General features: G+C 45.8%; 1 protein-coding gene across 1 annotated transcript; it reads right to left on the bottom strand.

Annotated features, from left to right (window-relative positions):
• Positions 1-2,593: 2,593 nt before the first annotated feature.
• On the bottom strand, positions 2,594-13,251 carry CEP41 (centrosomal protein 41). Its single transcript, XM_033163049.1, is given in 12 exon segments — positions 2,594-3,035; positions 4,491-4,564; positions 4,566-4,707; positions 5,332-5,446; positions 6,317-6,384; positions 7,774-7,810; positions 7,812-7,885; positions 7,888-7,916; positions 8,869-9,013; positions 10,081-10,128; positions 10,666-10,761; positions 13,204-13,251. Coding segments are annotated over 12 exon segments (1,014 nt in total). The 5' UTR covers positions 13,244-13,251; the 3' UTR covers positions 2,594-2,889.
• Positions 13,252-15,105: the final 1,854 nt, after the last annotated feature.

Genomic DNA, 15,105 nt, shown 5'->3' on the forward strand with positions numbered 1-15,105 from the left:
ATTCTTGGACCCCGCCCTATTTAATAGCAGCTGCCCTTTGACAATCAGTTTTAAAAGTGCTCAAGATGATCGCTCACAATGAACAAAAATCAAATGGGAGAACTGCTCAGCAAGGTGTCCACAATAGCTTAAGGATATTGCAGATGATGTCCAACAGCCGAGGAGTGAAGCACTCTCATGCCTATCTTAACACCCCCCAGTCTACAGAGGAGGAGCAATTCCAGGCTACTGTTAAAGCTAAGGCAAGGAACAAGCAAAGGCAGGAAAACTCCCAGAGAGAGCCAGGTGGCTGATGAATGCCAAGCCCAAACTCATTGGTTGCTACGGGGTTAGTGGTCACTTTTTGTAACCCTGCAAAGTTCGTTTCATATAAAAATAGAGCTCTTAAAAAATCTGTATAAAAAGAAAAGCCCCAAAGGGTAGTTTTTTTAATTGGAGGTGAAGAAAAATGTGTGTGCCACATAGAACCCCTAGCAAGATCATTGCTTCTAAGATTGGAGATCCCTTGTACAGGGTGAAACCGAGACGCTGTAGTGTTGCTTCCAGGGGCTTATGAATGCAGACAGGGGTTAAAATGCCACCAGGGATACAACCAGCTTGTAGAGTTGACAGCTGCAGTCACAACTTGAGAATAAATAGATCCTGATGTTCTCCAAATGTTTTGGGACTTTCTGGTCCCATCAGCCCCAGCCGACTTGGCCAGTGGTCAGGGATGAAGGGAGCTATGGTTCTGAAACATCTGGAGGGCACCAGGTTGGGGAAGACTGCTACAGGGCTATTTTATGACAGTGCCATATGGGAAAAGTTGAAGAACAGAAACAAGGCCAAAGTGTCAAATTAGAAAGGAGACAGCAGCCCTCACCTGCATGAGGAACCACACACAGCCGTATCTGTATGGGGTCAACAAATGCAACTGATGTGGCAGAGACAATTCTACAATTTAGTGCTTTAAATGGCAGGGATGGAGAGTCCAGGAAAGACTGCCTCCTCGGACATCTAATGGAATCATCTTCGTCCCTGGGAAAAGCTTGTGGGATGATCTGTACCTGGAAAACAGCATACTGGAAATCTGGGCAGATTTTCTCCTAGGAAAGGTCTGCTAAATGGGAGGCAGCTGGAATCTTGGGTCTTTGCTCAAAGTGGATTGTACATTTATGGTCCCCACATGGATACTTTCAAGGGAATCGTTCCAGCACTAACCACAGTGGAACCTTCCCTCTGTAACCAGTGGGAACAGAAAAAGGGGGAGCTCTCTCTTCCTGGGACCAAAATGGGATACCATTGATTATGGCTTCCACAGACCCCCCAGCTGGTTCACATCGCAGAAACAGAGGCAACACAGCTCCTAATTTGGGGTCAGGAGAGAGAGGAAAACAAAGGGGCTTAGGAGAAGCAGGCTGTAAGCTCCGACGCTGTTAAGCAGGATCAGAGTTGCAGCAATAAGCTGCCCATGACCTCTGGAGTGGAGATGTCCATGCCACAGACTCATTGGCACCATAGCTTAGGACTGCAAGCCAAAAGATAATTGCTCCAGTTTCTATTTGACACCGACAAGAAACCAGCTTGTCCTAAGAGGCAATGTAGGGGAACACTAGGACCTCTCTGCCTCCTGCAAAATGAACCACAGGTGGAAGGCAGAGCTGATCTGGCACTGACGCCACTCCAGGCTGTTCAGACCACAGCAGAGGTGAAGGCATTTCCCCCTGCACAGCTAGCCGGCTGCACAAACTGTAAAAGAGAATGGCTGGCAGAGAGACAGTGTGCCACTGGCCTGATAGTCGATGTGCCATTAATCTCAGGTGTCCTAGCAAGAGAAAGGAAATGTCACAGGGGGAGGGAGGGAGGGAGAGGAGAGAAAAGGGGTCAAAAGGACTCCCCTTTCTGCCAACGCAACAAGCCAAGCAAATTTGCCAGAAGTTATCTGTATGTGAAACGCTGCCCTTTTGAGGAATGAGGGCCTCAAAACTACCGGAGTGGAATTACACTGCTCCATTGTGATGCTCAGCATCACCCTCAGAGGCAAACAACAATGGAATTATGAAGTGGGATGGACACAATGCCCCTCCACCACAACTTCTGCTACTCTCCCAAAAAGCAGGACGTTTTATTGATAAGAGATTTAATCTAGGTGATGGAATGGCTTTGCCTTCTATCCCTTGCATCTTCTATCCACCATCTTTCATGATCCGGTCCCCAAAGTTATCCTTCAACATTAGGGAAGAGAACTTTCCCTCTGTGCTGCCCACTTATTCACAATCATAGCCTGGAATGGCCACAGCAGGAAAAACAGCCAGACAAGGTTTATGGCTCTGAAAATTCAGGAAGCGGAGGAGTTACATTCTTTCCCTTTTATGTAAAACTTCTGTTCTTAAGAGTATTTGGGGGGGGGCGGGGGCGGGGGCGAAGAACTCTGGGCAGTAGGCCACAAATTAAACACTCAGATCATCCATTCATCACCTGCCTGTACCACAAATGTCTAGTTATTATAACTCAAGCACTTAACTAATTTCGCTCACTACTAACTTTGCTCATTTTGCTCCATTTCTGTTCAAAGTCCAGTCACGTTTTTGGATTGCTCACGTACCAACAGTTGGGAAATCCCATCTCCTCCACCTTTAGGGGTGGGGGAGGCAATGACAAACACCAACCAGAGTCTTAGCTGGGAGGTTTAGATAAGGTTAACCTGTTTCCTTCCCACCCTGCGCTTCTTTTCTGCTCCAAAGGTCCCTGGCCCGTGGCGTTTCCCCCTCTCCTATTCCATACCTTGCCCACATTTGCTCTTCCGCCCCTCTCTGTCCCGTGCACATCACCTTCCTAAAAGCGAAAGACTGGCTGTAGTGATCAAAGGGCCCCAGGAAGAGGGACTCTCTTTTATTGAGTGGGAAACGTCTATCTCCAGGGCCTGCTTTGCAGGCTGCTGCTGCTGAGGGAACGGGTGGAGAGAGCCACCGTTGTGGTGGTGGTGGGCAGGTTCTGACTGCTCCTCACAGCGGTGGCTTTGGAGTCTCGACCTGAAGAACCACGGCTAAGACGGGCTGTAAGAGAGGAAGCAGAACAGGAGGATGAGGGAGGCAGGCAAGCTGGCCTCTTTAATTACAGTTTAATCTCACTGTAAACATGTGGTACAGTGACAACAAAGTATTTCTATTTCTATTTCTCTGGCTAAGCAACCCAGGCCATTTCCTACCGCCACCCACAAGGCACAGCTTGGGACACATCCAGGCCTGGCTCCTTCCCCTCTTTTGCCCCTGAACCTCTTTGCTCCACTCAATGTTAAAACTTAGGCAGGAACCTGTCTTTGGGGGCTTATGTTGATCCTGTAACCTCAATAATAATTGAAGAAGTGTGCATGCACACAAAGCTCATACCAAGAACAAACTTATTTGGTCTATAAGGTGCTACTGAAGGATTTTTATTTATTTATTTATTTATTTTGTAATAACTTAACTGTGATGATATATATTAGGCACGTCCAACAGGTAGATCGTGATCTACTGGTAGATCACTGGATGTCTGTGGCAGATCACTGGTAGATTGCTCCCCCCCCAAGAAGCTCAACAAGTTTGGCTCCCCCCAGAAAAGCTCAACATTTTTGCCCTGGATTCCTAAAAAATGTGGTTTTCTCCTAAAAAAGCTCATCAACTTTGACCTGAACCCCCCAAAAGGGGGTAGATCACTGCCAGTTTTTAACTCTGTGAGTAGATCGTTGTCTCTTGGAAGTTGGCCACCCCTGATATATATATTGAATTGCTGTATTGTTTGGTTGGTTTTAACAGATGTTCTTAGCTTGTATGTTTTACTGACTGTAAAGAAGTGTGTATACACATGAAAGCTCATACCTAGAAAGCTTATACTTAGTTGGTCTTTAATGTGCTACTGGAACATCTTTCAATATTTTTTTTTTTAAAAATCTTTCATCATTGTTATTTATTACTGACTGTAAGTTATTTTTAGTGTTTTAAAAAACACCAGAGCAGTAATTCAGAAGTTTTACATTTACCATTCTTTCTGACTGACAGAAATTCAGAATGTGGGGAGGAAGTGAGTCACTGAAATATTTCATATGGTCTATACGAGTATGACTAGCATTGGAAACAACCCATTACAGTGGTGCCCCGCTAGACGAATGCCTCGCTAGACGAAAACCCGCTAGACGAACGGCATTCGTCTAGCGGAAGCTGCCCCGCAAGACAAAAAAGTCAATGGGGCTGCTTCGCAAGACGAAAAATTTTCATCTTCTTTTTTCCGTTAGCGGAGCGCGGTTGTCACTGCCGCGTCGCTAGACGAAAAAAACCGCTAGACGAAAAAATTCGTAGAACGAATTATTTCGTCTAGCGGGGCACCACTGTATAATGGATTGCTTTGAAGTCATTTCTGCACCAGGGAGAGTAATTTCAGCCCCCCTCCATCCTCCCCCCCAGACTTGTCCCATATTTTGCCTGACCAAAGGTGACAACCCTAGCTGTAGGAGACAGACAGCTAAGTCTTACTTGCGGAATCTGTAGGAAGTTGCTCCTCTTCTAGGTAGTACTGTATCTTTTGTAGATCCTCTGCTGTAATCTCCATTATTCTCAGCGGGCGGGGGGAGGGGCTGCCTGGGAGTGGCTCTTTTCCGGGCGGTCCCCGGCTGGCCGGCCGATAGGCAAGAGGCAGGAAATGTGCCAGTCACCAGGCCTTCGGGGATCTTCTGGGCGACGACTCTGAGACCTGGTAGGCAAGGAAGAAGGAGATTCCGACAACACAGTCCGGCTCTGACACCTTCCAATGTTACTCTGAACGTGCTAGAGGCTGATTTAGAATGAAGCCTCTGCCTATATCGGCATGGTCCATTGCACATTTGGCACTGGAAATGGGAGGCAGTGCACATTTTACTCTCTTAGCCCTGCTGGGCGAGGGAATATGGTGGAAAAAAATACAGCTGCCTGTTGACTGAAACACTGAAGAAGGAGGGACGGAATGAGGTTTCTCTGTTCAGGGCTAATGTGTTATGCACGGCTCTTTTAAAGAATATATGCAAAGTGTGCTTGATGATTTGCATAACTAGACAGGTCACAAAAGCAGAATTTGGAGCAACTGGCATGTGGTTTTGACCTAATTAGCCGAGCCTATTAAACTGGTTTGATCTTTCCAGAAATTTAGCTCTTTAGGCATGTTCATATGCAGCCATAGCCACCAAGGCACATCACTGTACTATATGCAATGCATGTCTCAGTTCTCTAGAGATCACATTACAAGGTGACCTCTTGTGTGTGAGGGCAGGAGGGGAGGGAGAATGGATATGATATCTGAAACTAGCAGGTAATTATCAGGGGAAATTCTGGGGCTTCCTACCTCCAGAGAGCATGAACAAGTTTTCAAAACCCCTTTCACACATGGTGGTGGCAGCTTGGCTGGCTACTCTCTCGTCGTCGTCGTACAGAATGATGATCTTTCCGTGAGCGTTTTTCTGGCGGGCAGAGATGCTAAGGCTTGTACAATCAATGGAAGTGGGGAGAGAACAAGATGGTGGCAAAGTCCCCCCCCCCCACCCTCAAGCGTTCAGGGATGACAGCTCACTCCATTGGCAGATGAGGGGCACCTAGGCTTTGAGAAGTGAGATTTGGACACAAGCGTCAACACTTTCTCTGATGGGAAACCAAGGTCAGTAGCCTCAACATTTGGCTGCTGTCAAAGACTGGCAAGCAACAGCTCTCGACTCCATCAAAAAACATTAAAACTCAAATTCTGGATTTGGAAGTGAGCTAAATTAGACAACATCCCTGGCCATTTTAAATGAGAGATAGTCTGTGTCTCCTTTTAGCCCTAGGGGTAAGGAATAGGCTGGGAGGAAAGAAGAGGGGACAGTTTATTACATCCTCTCCTCAATGGCGTGAGAGGGTGCATGCCAGGGAACGTTGTGGAGAGGAAGAGAGAAGGGATCAGAACATGGAAGGTAGGAGGAGGTGGGGGGCAGCAGACGTTCCACATATTGGACATTGGCTTATGTCCAAGTCACGTCGCAGGCAGGCATCCTGGATCCCCAATGCCTCATCTCTCTCCACCCTTCAGATCCCTGAAGATTCCCCCATCTGCTTTGATCCCCATGGGGTTCCAGGACCACATATGCAAAGGAAACATGGATCTGGAAGACAGACTGCGGGGAAAGCAGCGAAATGTGATGATCAAGTGGATCTGAGCACAGAACTGAGCTTTCGTCAAAGCGAACATTATGGGACTGTGAGATTCACTTCCTGCAGGGTCAGGGCTCCTGATCAAGCTGTGCATTTGAAGTGGAAATAGTGGCAGAACACCAAGGGCTTCTTCGGATGAAGGATACGTATTCCAAAATGTTATTCGTATAGGGATTCATGGTTCTGGATAGCGTGGCGATTGGGTAGGAGTAAGCTGCAAAGGGAAGAGAAAAGCAAGCTTAGAACAGAAGAGAGAAACTAAATAGTTCTGTTCTCATTTTCTACAGCTGAAAAAGCACACACACACCACAAATCATATTGGAATTGTGAGCATCCATTGGAGATGGGAGGGTGGTTTTCTAGCTCTTAAGGTAGGACAATGCTGGACAAAAGAAGCCAGAGCAGAGGCTTAGCGGTTCATCCACTTCCAAGCAAGAGCAGCAGTGCCAGGTGGAGAACCCCAGTGAGAAGACACCTGCACCATTTTTTCCCCTCTCGGTCCACTAGCTAAGACAGGGAAAGGGGAGGGAAAGAGAAAAGGCTGATCACACTAGTGAATTTCTTTTTCTTCATAAAGCTCAGCAGAAGCCCTGCTTTCTTTCTCTCACTGGGACTGAAACTGGGAGGGTGGAACTCCAACATATGCGTGCCAATTGTACAGATCTGCTGCTGAAGCAGATGGGCCAAATACCTCTTCCAGGATGCCTTCTCCTACTGAGGAAGGAGGCCAAGCCTAGCAGAGAGACCTGCAGCTTGCACTGCATTTGTACACCCCCCCCCCCCGCCCTTTCCTGATGTGGTCACCCTCTGGTACCACGGAGTGCGGTAGGACCCCCAGTCTTACAGAGTTGCTTCTAAGCAGGCTCACAGTCTGCAGATAGCAAATCCCAGAGGAAGCCTGTTACTTGTGGACAGCAAAAATTACTCAGAATCCTGTAGCACTTTGTTAATCTTTAAACAGCCTTTTGTGATTTTTAAAAGACATCTGAAGGCAGCCCTGTTCAGGTAAGTTTTTAGTGTCAGCTGTCGCATTATCTTTTTACTATTTTTTGTTGGGAGCTACCCAAAGTGGCTGGGGCAACCCAGTCAGATGGGCAGCATATAAATGAATGAATGAATGTTATTGTTATGCTTTGTGGGCCAGAGTCCACTTTGTCAGATGCACAAAATTATCACCTAAGCAGGTAGGTGTGGTGGCTGCTCTGAGATCTGTGGATGAAGAGCAGTATACAAATTGAATATATAAATAAAATAGTGTATTATCACTTTGGTGACAACTTTACAGACTGATTCATGCAGTGGTGATTGGGGAGTCAGTCGCTCATTGCCTTCTCCTGAGCTAGAAAACCAGCCTGCAGTTCTTGGAGCTCTTTTTAAGAAGCCGGGGGAGTCAAAAGGCATCAGCAGATGAAAGTTGGGGTACTGGAAGCAACTTTTGCCTTCAGAGCAAACTGGACACCTCCACAACGTTCTCTGCAGTTTGTAGGCTGCCTTTGTCCATTCTGGTTTTCTCTAAAGGTGATTAACCTCCGCAAAGGGGGGGTGATTATGGTGGCACCCCCACTCACCGCAACCCCTTGGGGTGACGCTCTGGCGGCCTCACCTCCCACTAGTGTGCACTGCTCATACGCATCTCGCTCGTCGCACGTCCAGCAGCAGGTAGGGGCAGTCGGGGTAAGGTCTGTCTTTGCAAAGTTTCCGTTCTTTCTTCGGGCATCTCTCCCCAGGTCCAGCTCACCCACGCCACTAGATGACACTGGAGAAAGAGGAGCCATTAACTTCAGGATAAAGGCACGATAAGGACCACCGTCAGCCTGTCAGGTCAAAATAGTATGTTTTCTGTGGTTATCCAGTGCCAGGCGGAAGCTGATCAAAGGAGCCAGCCAAGTTAGTGACAGACAGACACTGCCTAGTTCGAACAGACAGCACATCCAGCCAGTTTCCTAGGTGATGAATCTTGTAACCCCTTAAGATCACGGGGGGAGGTTCTGCTCCTGGTGCCAATGACTAAGAGCATCTGAAGATACCCTAACCTACGTTGCAGGGTTTCTTGCGAAGATAAATGGGAGAGCAAAGACATTGAATGATTCCTTGAACTTCATGGAAAAAGGTGAGGTTAAAATTAAGGACAAAAGCCAGCTAGCCTAGGGTGGGGAACTTCTGGCCTGGGGCCAAAATTGACCCACTAGGCTTTCCCAACTTCGCCCACTGAACACTCCCCAAAATGCTTGTGAGAATTTCACAGAAGGAATAAAAGCAGTGGCCCTCCTCCTGCTGTTTGTCCCCAGCAGCTGGTCTGAAGCATGCTGCTTCTTGAGATGCCATTTAGCGGATGGCTAACAGTCATTGATAGAAAAGGACATGGGTGTCCAGCTAGGACAAGGAGGAGGCTTCTATGATCACAGTTGTTTGCTTTCCAACTCCTTTCTCCTGGAAGCTTTACTGATCAAGTCTCATCCAATGTTTTGAAAGGCTACTAAACATGCCAGAGCCCAATGGACCTGCTTTAGCATTGAAGCCAAGCTAAGGCAATGGTTTGGAATACCATGTGTTGCTTTTGGAGTCTCATCTATTAGTATTAGCAGACTTCATCAATTGCATCACCAACTTTCCCCCAAACCCATCTTCGCAGGGAGCAAAGGGAATCATGGCAGGTGGAAGGAAGGAAGCCCAAGCACAGAGACAGAATCTTGGATACCTCTGTAGGGTGGAACGATACGACTCCCCGGCACCGGTGTTGTTTATGAACAGGATGGGACTGGCTGGTTTGTCACCAGGGCTGCTTTTGCCATTGGTCTCTGCCGCCATGTCAGGGCTGTTATCTGAAGGAGCAGCATCGCCTTCTGAAACAGGGGTGGGGGAAGACCGATGTTTCATTGAAAAAGATATTTATCTAAAAGCATTTGCTGAATCTCTTAAGACCTTTAAATTTCTCAGTGGTATACAAAATGAGAAAAACACAGACAGAAATTTGGTAATAATAGGGTTTTTAAGTCTGAGGAGTCAGGGTAAGTGCAGGGATAAGTTAGGCTGGGATTTATGCTGTAGAGAATGAGATAGAGGCCACTTCCAAAGCCTCTAGACTATATGGACATTAAGTTTTCAGAGACGTAGAAGTGCTCTTCTCCCCTTGTAGCACATGATTATATTGCATTCATTTGCTCACAGGAAACCAAATTTTCAGGACTTGTCTGTAATGTTTCAAGCGTACTTGCCAAATCCAAAGCCTCCTGCTAGGAACAGAACCAGCACCCACTGGACAGTGTTTGTGACAATCGCTGATGACAAGACACAATGCCCACCATAGCCACTTCTGGCATGCATCTATCTCCGGGACAATCTTTTAACTTTAACAAGTGCTTATTTTGTCACATAAGAAGCCAAACAGTTCTTTAAATAAGGGCGGGGGGAGTGGTAAGCAGACCTCTATGTGGGGAGAGGCTATAGCTCAGCGGCAGAGGACATGCTTTATATATGCAAAACACCCCAGGTTGATACTAAAACAGGATCTCAGGTCATACTTCGGGGGAAACCAAGTAGCCAGCGCCAGACAAAATGGACCACTGGCACTAAGTTACAGGGCAGGACTTTATGCCTACACTTCTTTCCTTGTCGCAGAATTCTACCATTTCCAAGAACCTTTTAAAAAGTCATTACAGTGGTACCTCGGGTTACAGACACTTCGGTTACAGAAGCTTCAGGTTACAGACTTCGCTAACACCAGAAATAGTACCTTGGATTAAGAACTTTGCTTCAGGATGAGAACAGAAATCGGGCAGCGGCACCGGGAGGCCCCATTAGCTAAAGTGGTGCTTCAGGTTAAGAACGATTTCAGGTTAAGAACGGACGTCTGGAACAAATCAAGTACGTAACCAGAGGTACCACTGTACTTAGAAGCCCCGGACCTTACCGTCAAACTTCTGATTTTCCTCACATGGTACTTCTGAGTTTTCATCAGCTAGGAAGCAACCTGGGTCACCTGTGGATTGAGGCAAGGACATGACCAAAAGCAGCTCGGCAAAAGGGTTGTTCTGGGACTCAGGAAGCAGCATCAGTCCAGAGGAAGGCCAACACTAGTGTGAGTTTTCATGGAATCACAGAACTGTAGAGCATGAAGGGACTCCGAGGGTCATCTAGTCCAAACCCTACTATGCAGGAATCTCAACTAAATCATACATGATGTCTTTAAAACATGTGTGTTTGGTGGGGAGGAGTGTTAGGTTGGGATTATTTCAGGGATAAGACATGCTGCACACATCCTGAGGCATCTTTATTTCTGCTTCACATATTATAGTTTAATATCAGGGTTGACACCTGAGGGGCCCAAGAACCCTTGAATCCTGCTTGTTGTCCAGGATATTAAATGATGGAAGTCTCATTTGCAGAAGTATGGTGAGCTCAAGATCTGATCGTCTGCTATACAAGAGCTGGGGTGGGAGCAGGGGACAATAGGAGCTTATGAGAAGCATTCAAACTACTGTGAATACAGTGGGACACCAGGAAAAATGCAGTTTAAGGACAGAACATACCAGCTGGGCGAAAGTAGTCACTTTCAGTCTCTTGAAGAGCTCATCTTTCTTGTATCTGTAATCTGGAAAACAGTGAAGAGGTGTAATCTATGAGAAAACTTTGGCAGTACCATTGCATTCGTTCCATGTATTATACCTGCATTCTGCTCTTCTTCCAAGGATGTATGAAAATTTACGAACCGTTCTTAGAATAAGGTTACCAGACGTCCCCATTTCCTGGGGAAAGTCCCCAGATTACAAATCAGGTCTCGTGACAAAATCCATCTATTTAGTAGGAAGTTGAAAAGTGTCCCCGGATTTAGTGAAAAAAATCTGGTAACCTTGTCTTAGAACGAAATCTAATCTCACTCCAACCACCTTGAATGGGATTGGTGCAGGGAACAGAGCCCAGACCCCTCAGATCTATCCAACTAAAGATTCGCCCAATTCCCAGGCCATTCCCTCCTCTCTCAAGGTGGGGAATTGTGGCTTGCCATACATTACTGGACTCCCTTCATATCCCTGATCACTAGCCATATGGGCTGGCTGGGTCTGTTCGGAGTTGCACGCCATCATCATCTGGAGGGTGACAGGTTCCTCAGCCCTGCACTATCTGCTGCTGCCTTCACAAAGGGTTGGAGGTGTGGATCCAAAGGTCACCTAAGACCTCCTTCTAACCAAAGAAAGCCCTTCCTCAAATCAGCAGTACCAGTTACTTCATGCAATCCAGCCCACACTGAGCTAACAAGCGGAGGACTGAGCACACTGAAGCACAAGCCTACATACAACTCTGAATGACGCGAGAAAGCAAACAAGCATCACAACCACTCCATGGATATTCATCAGGTCAACATATACAAGATGCGGCTAAACTGACCATGACTGAACTTTGCTTTTAGCTACCAACACCTTAAATGAAACAATCTAGCATCACCTGCCACAAAGTAAATATTTATTTATTATTTTTCCCTGCCAGACTGGTCCCAGGGCATTATAAAAAGGATGGATATGGATATCCAACAATTTGCTGTCAAGAGAAGAGAAGAAAATCTACAGCTCCCACAATTTGCTGTCAAGGGAAGGAAGAAAATCTACAGCTCCCATCAGCACCAGGCAGCAGGGAGCTGTGGTCCAAAGCAGTTGGGGGTGTCAGGCAGAAGAGAAAATTAACAGAGCCACTTTGTCCCACAACATCAGTGCCAGCCAGCCAGCAGGGAGCTGTGGTCCAAAGCAGTTCGGGGCATCAGGTAGAAGAGACAATTAACAGAGCCACTTTGTCCCACAACATCAGAACAACATACCTGGAGCTAATTCAGAAGGTCCCTTTAAGATTCCTGACATCCTGAAGCAAAGATTCAGAGACAACCAACGTACGACTGTTCAGAAGAGTCTAGAACTCCTCAGCAAGCAGCAAAAACAATATTTACAATGAGAAGAAACTAGGTGGTTTGTTTCTCACCCGTGTCCACTAGATAGGCAAATGAGGACTAACACCTGCTGGCTTCTCAGTTTGATTTTCTAGCCTCGTAACTGTTTGTCTCAAGTTACAGAAGAGACAGAGGCAACACTGTACCAGGCATTTAAGCCTGTGTCCAACTGGTGTCATCTATCCATGAATAATCAAAGATAGTTAGCAATTATCTGAACACACCAAGGTGCTATCACCACCGGCCCAGTGAGAGGTAGCTGCATCTAAGCTTCTTGAAGTGTATTTAAAGAGAGAGAAAGAGTCTGACACAAAAGAGGCACTCGGTTTGCACAGCAGGGAGTGGCAGATGAAGAAGTGGACAGAAAAACAACAAGTTTTGTAGCAGTGATACAACGAGACCACTGCTAAGATTTCAGTACTCAAAAGCATCTCTGAACAAAAGAATGTTGTGGAACAAAGTAACTTCACTTCTATTGACCAAAGCAATTGCAACTAAAAAAAAGGAGTGCAGAGTAGAGGAAAAGCCAAACAGTTTGTTTTGAAAAATACACCTGAATCCCTTTGTATTCTAAGTATTAATGGACTTCTACTTGAACTATACAAAGCTTAAAAAGACGTTCTCAGAATTAATTAAGAATGAGGATCTTAGCATTCGTTTTGGAAAGCTTCCAGTCCCCATTTTTGCACAATGATGTTCTGAAAATGCACACAGTGACATAGCACACTTTGGTGAAGATTAATCCCTGAACGTGACTTTCCCCGAACAGAGATGCTTTGAATTGGGTTGCGGGAGATCTCAGAATCATAGAATTGTAGAGTTGGAAGGGACCCTGAGGGTCATCTAACCAACTCCCTGCAATGTAGGAATCTCAGCCAGATCATACATGACAGCAACTGCAAAGATGCCAACAACGTGTTAATTCCAGGACCCCTGACCCCTGCTTGGCTGGGAGAAATCCCAAGTCACAAGGCAGTGCCTCAAAGTGCTAACCCACTACAACAAGTTCTCCTGCACTGCCCACCCCCCACAAAGCTCAACCTGCGGGCCTGAGTGAGTGGATTACAGAAATCTAAGTGGTGGATTGATGTTACTCACTTCTTTTGATCTCTTCCAGTTTTTCAGTGTATTTGGTCATACTGCTACCTACAAGAGAACATACGCCCAGTGATGCATCCTTTCCCACCGAAGATGTACGATTAATTCATTCCACAGCAATATAAATGTTGGAAAAATGTTGGGAAAAATCTTAACTGTTATCAAGGCCTCACCTCACCTGTTCATTCCAAATTAATCCTATGCTCATAATCCTTAATGTGGATTAGTAGGGCTGGAAAATCATAGGCACCCAAAAATAGTTAATGCTGGGCCTGTGAGGCTCGAAATACATATTTTATTTATTGCATTTTAGTCCTGCTCTTCTTCCAAGGGTGGCAAATGTGTTTTCACCTGTCTCATCTGACTCTTACAACAATCCTATTAATAAGTGGGGCTAAAAGAAATAAGAACCAACTTTTCTAATACTTCCACTCCTGATTGACTCACGGCAATTCTTATTCATCATAGGTGACCAAATACTTATGTTTACAGGCCTTCTCTAACAAAAAGATAATCAAATGTGCTGACTTTCTAATAGCTTGTACTAAATTTACTCTGAGATCTAAGTCACAAAAGCACATTATTACCTCATGATCTGACATCACAACCCACAACACTTGAAAGGTAAAAAAACCTCCAGGATATAGGGAAAAAAAACCCACTGGTTGGACATAGCAAGGGAAAGGTTTCTGTCTCACTTTTCTCTGATTTATATATTTCTATCCAAGCAGAGAGATGTTCACTTACCTGTGTCAAGGCGAGTTTTACATGCTGGTATTTAGGATTCTGTGGGATCCTTTTGGTCAAAACTGTTGTGTTTTTGAAAGAAAAAAGGAAAGAGAAAGAAACCTTCAGTATACACAACAGGTATCCCAAGTATGGTGTGAAGAACTGGAATGCCAGATGAGATGTGCACATAATTGTTGAAACAGAGTGTAGAAAGAAAATTTGGGCAGTAGTAGTTCTAAACCCAAGAGCCAATATAATAAGATATGCAAAGAGGCAAAAGGCATAAGACCACATTTATCACAACACAAACTTTATTTCTTCCTCCAGCCTCTACCAACGCTACACATTTATTACCCCTACTCTAACAGCTTTACTTCCACTTCATTCACCGAGTTTAACCAAGGGGATCCTTTTTATTTACAGTATTTACTAAATAGGCCATCCATCCTTACTATAGAGCTTATTATGCTGGCCCTTTCTCCTCCCCCTGGTCTAGATTTGAGTCTGGGAGAAAGGAAAAGCAAGTCTTATTATTGTAGGCCCATTCCACAATGTCCAAGCGCCATGAAGGACTACAGGTCACAGTGCTCTGTCAGTACCAATGTGACCCCTCAGATTCCCAGTGCACCTCAGGGAATGTGGGATGAGGAGATGGTCTAACAACCCAGATGCCCTGTTGCTTCCAGTAATGCCAGACTGACACAGAGTAGTGGTTTTAACAGGCCCCCAGGAACATCAGGGCCTTGTCTTCATGCTGTGCATTGGGGAGTTAGCAAGTCTACTTTAACTAATCATAGTGGGCTTCGTTCCTTTGAATAGGGGGCTCGAAGACTGCTGATCCTGGCTAGGTGGTGTTCAAACTACCACTCAGTCAGAGCAGCACTGGAAGGACCAGAGTGGCTGGGTTATTTGATCTCCTGGTTCCAAATGTACTCACGGCTTGCAAAGGCAAATAGGCATCAGCACAGAACCGTAGACTGCCAGACAGCACACAGATATTGTGGCTTGAGCTCAGGCAATCACATGCCCTGGAAACAATTCTCTTCAATTTGATTCCTATCAACTTTCAGCAAAAATGTAGGGCTGAAAAAAATAACCCAGATCCCTAGAAGCCAGCATAAAAGTTATTGGTGCCTGTACAAAGAGGTACCCAGTAGCTTTGCAGCCTTGTTC

This window comes from Lacerta agilis, chromosome 10, assembly GCF_009819535.1.
Source record: "Lacerta agilis isolate rLacAgi1 chromosome 10, rLacAgi1.pri, whole genome shotgun sequence".
Classification (NCBI taxonomy): domain Eukaryota; kingdom Metazoa; phylum Chordata; class Lepidosauria; order Squamata; family Lacertidae; genus Lacerta; species Lacerta agilis.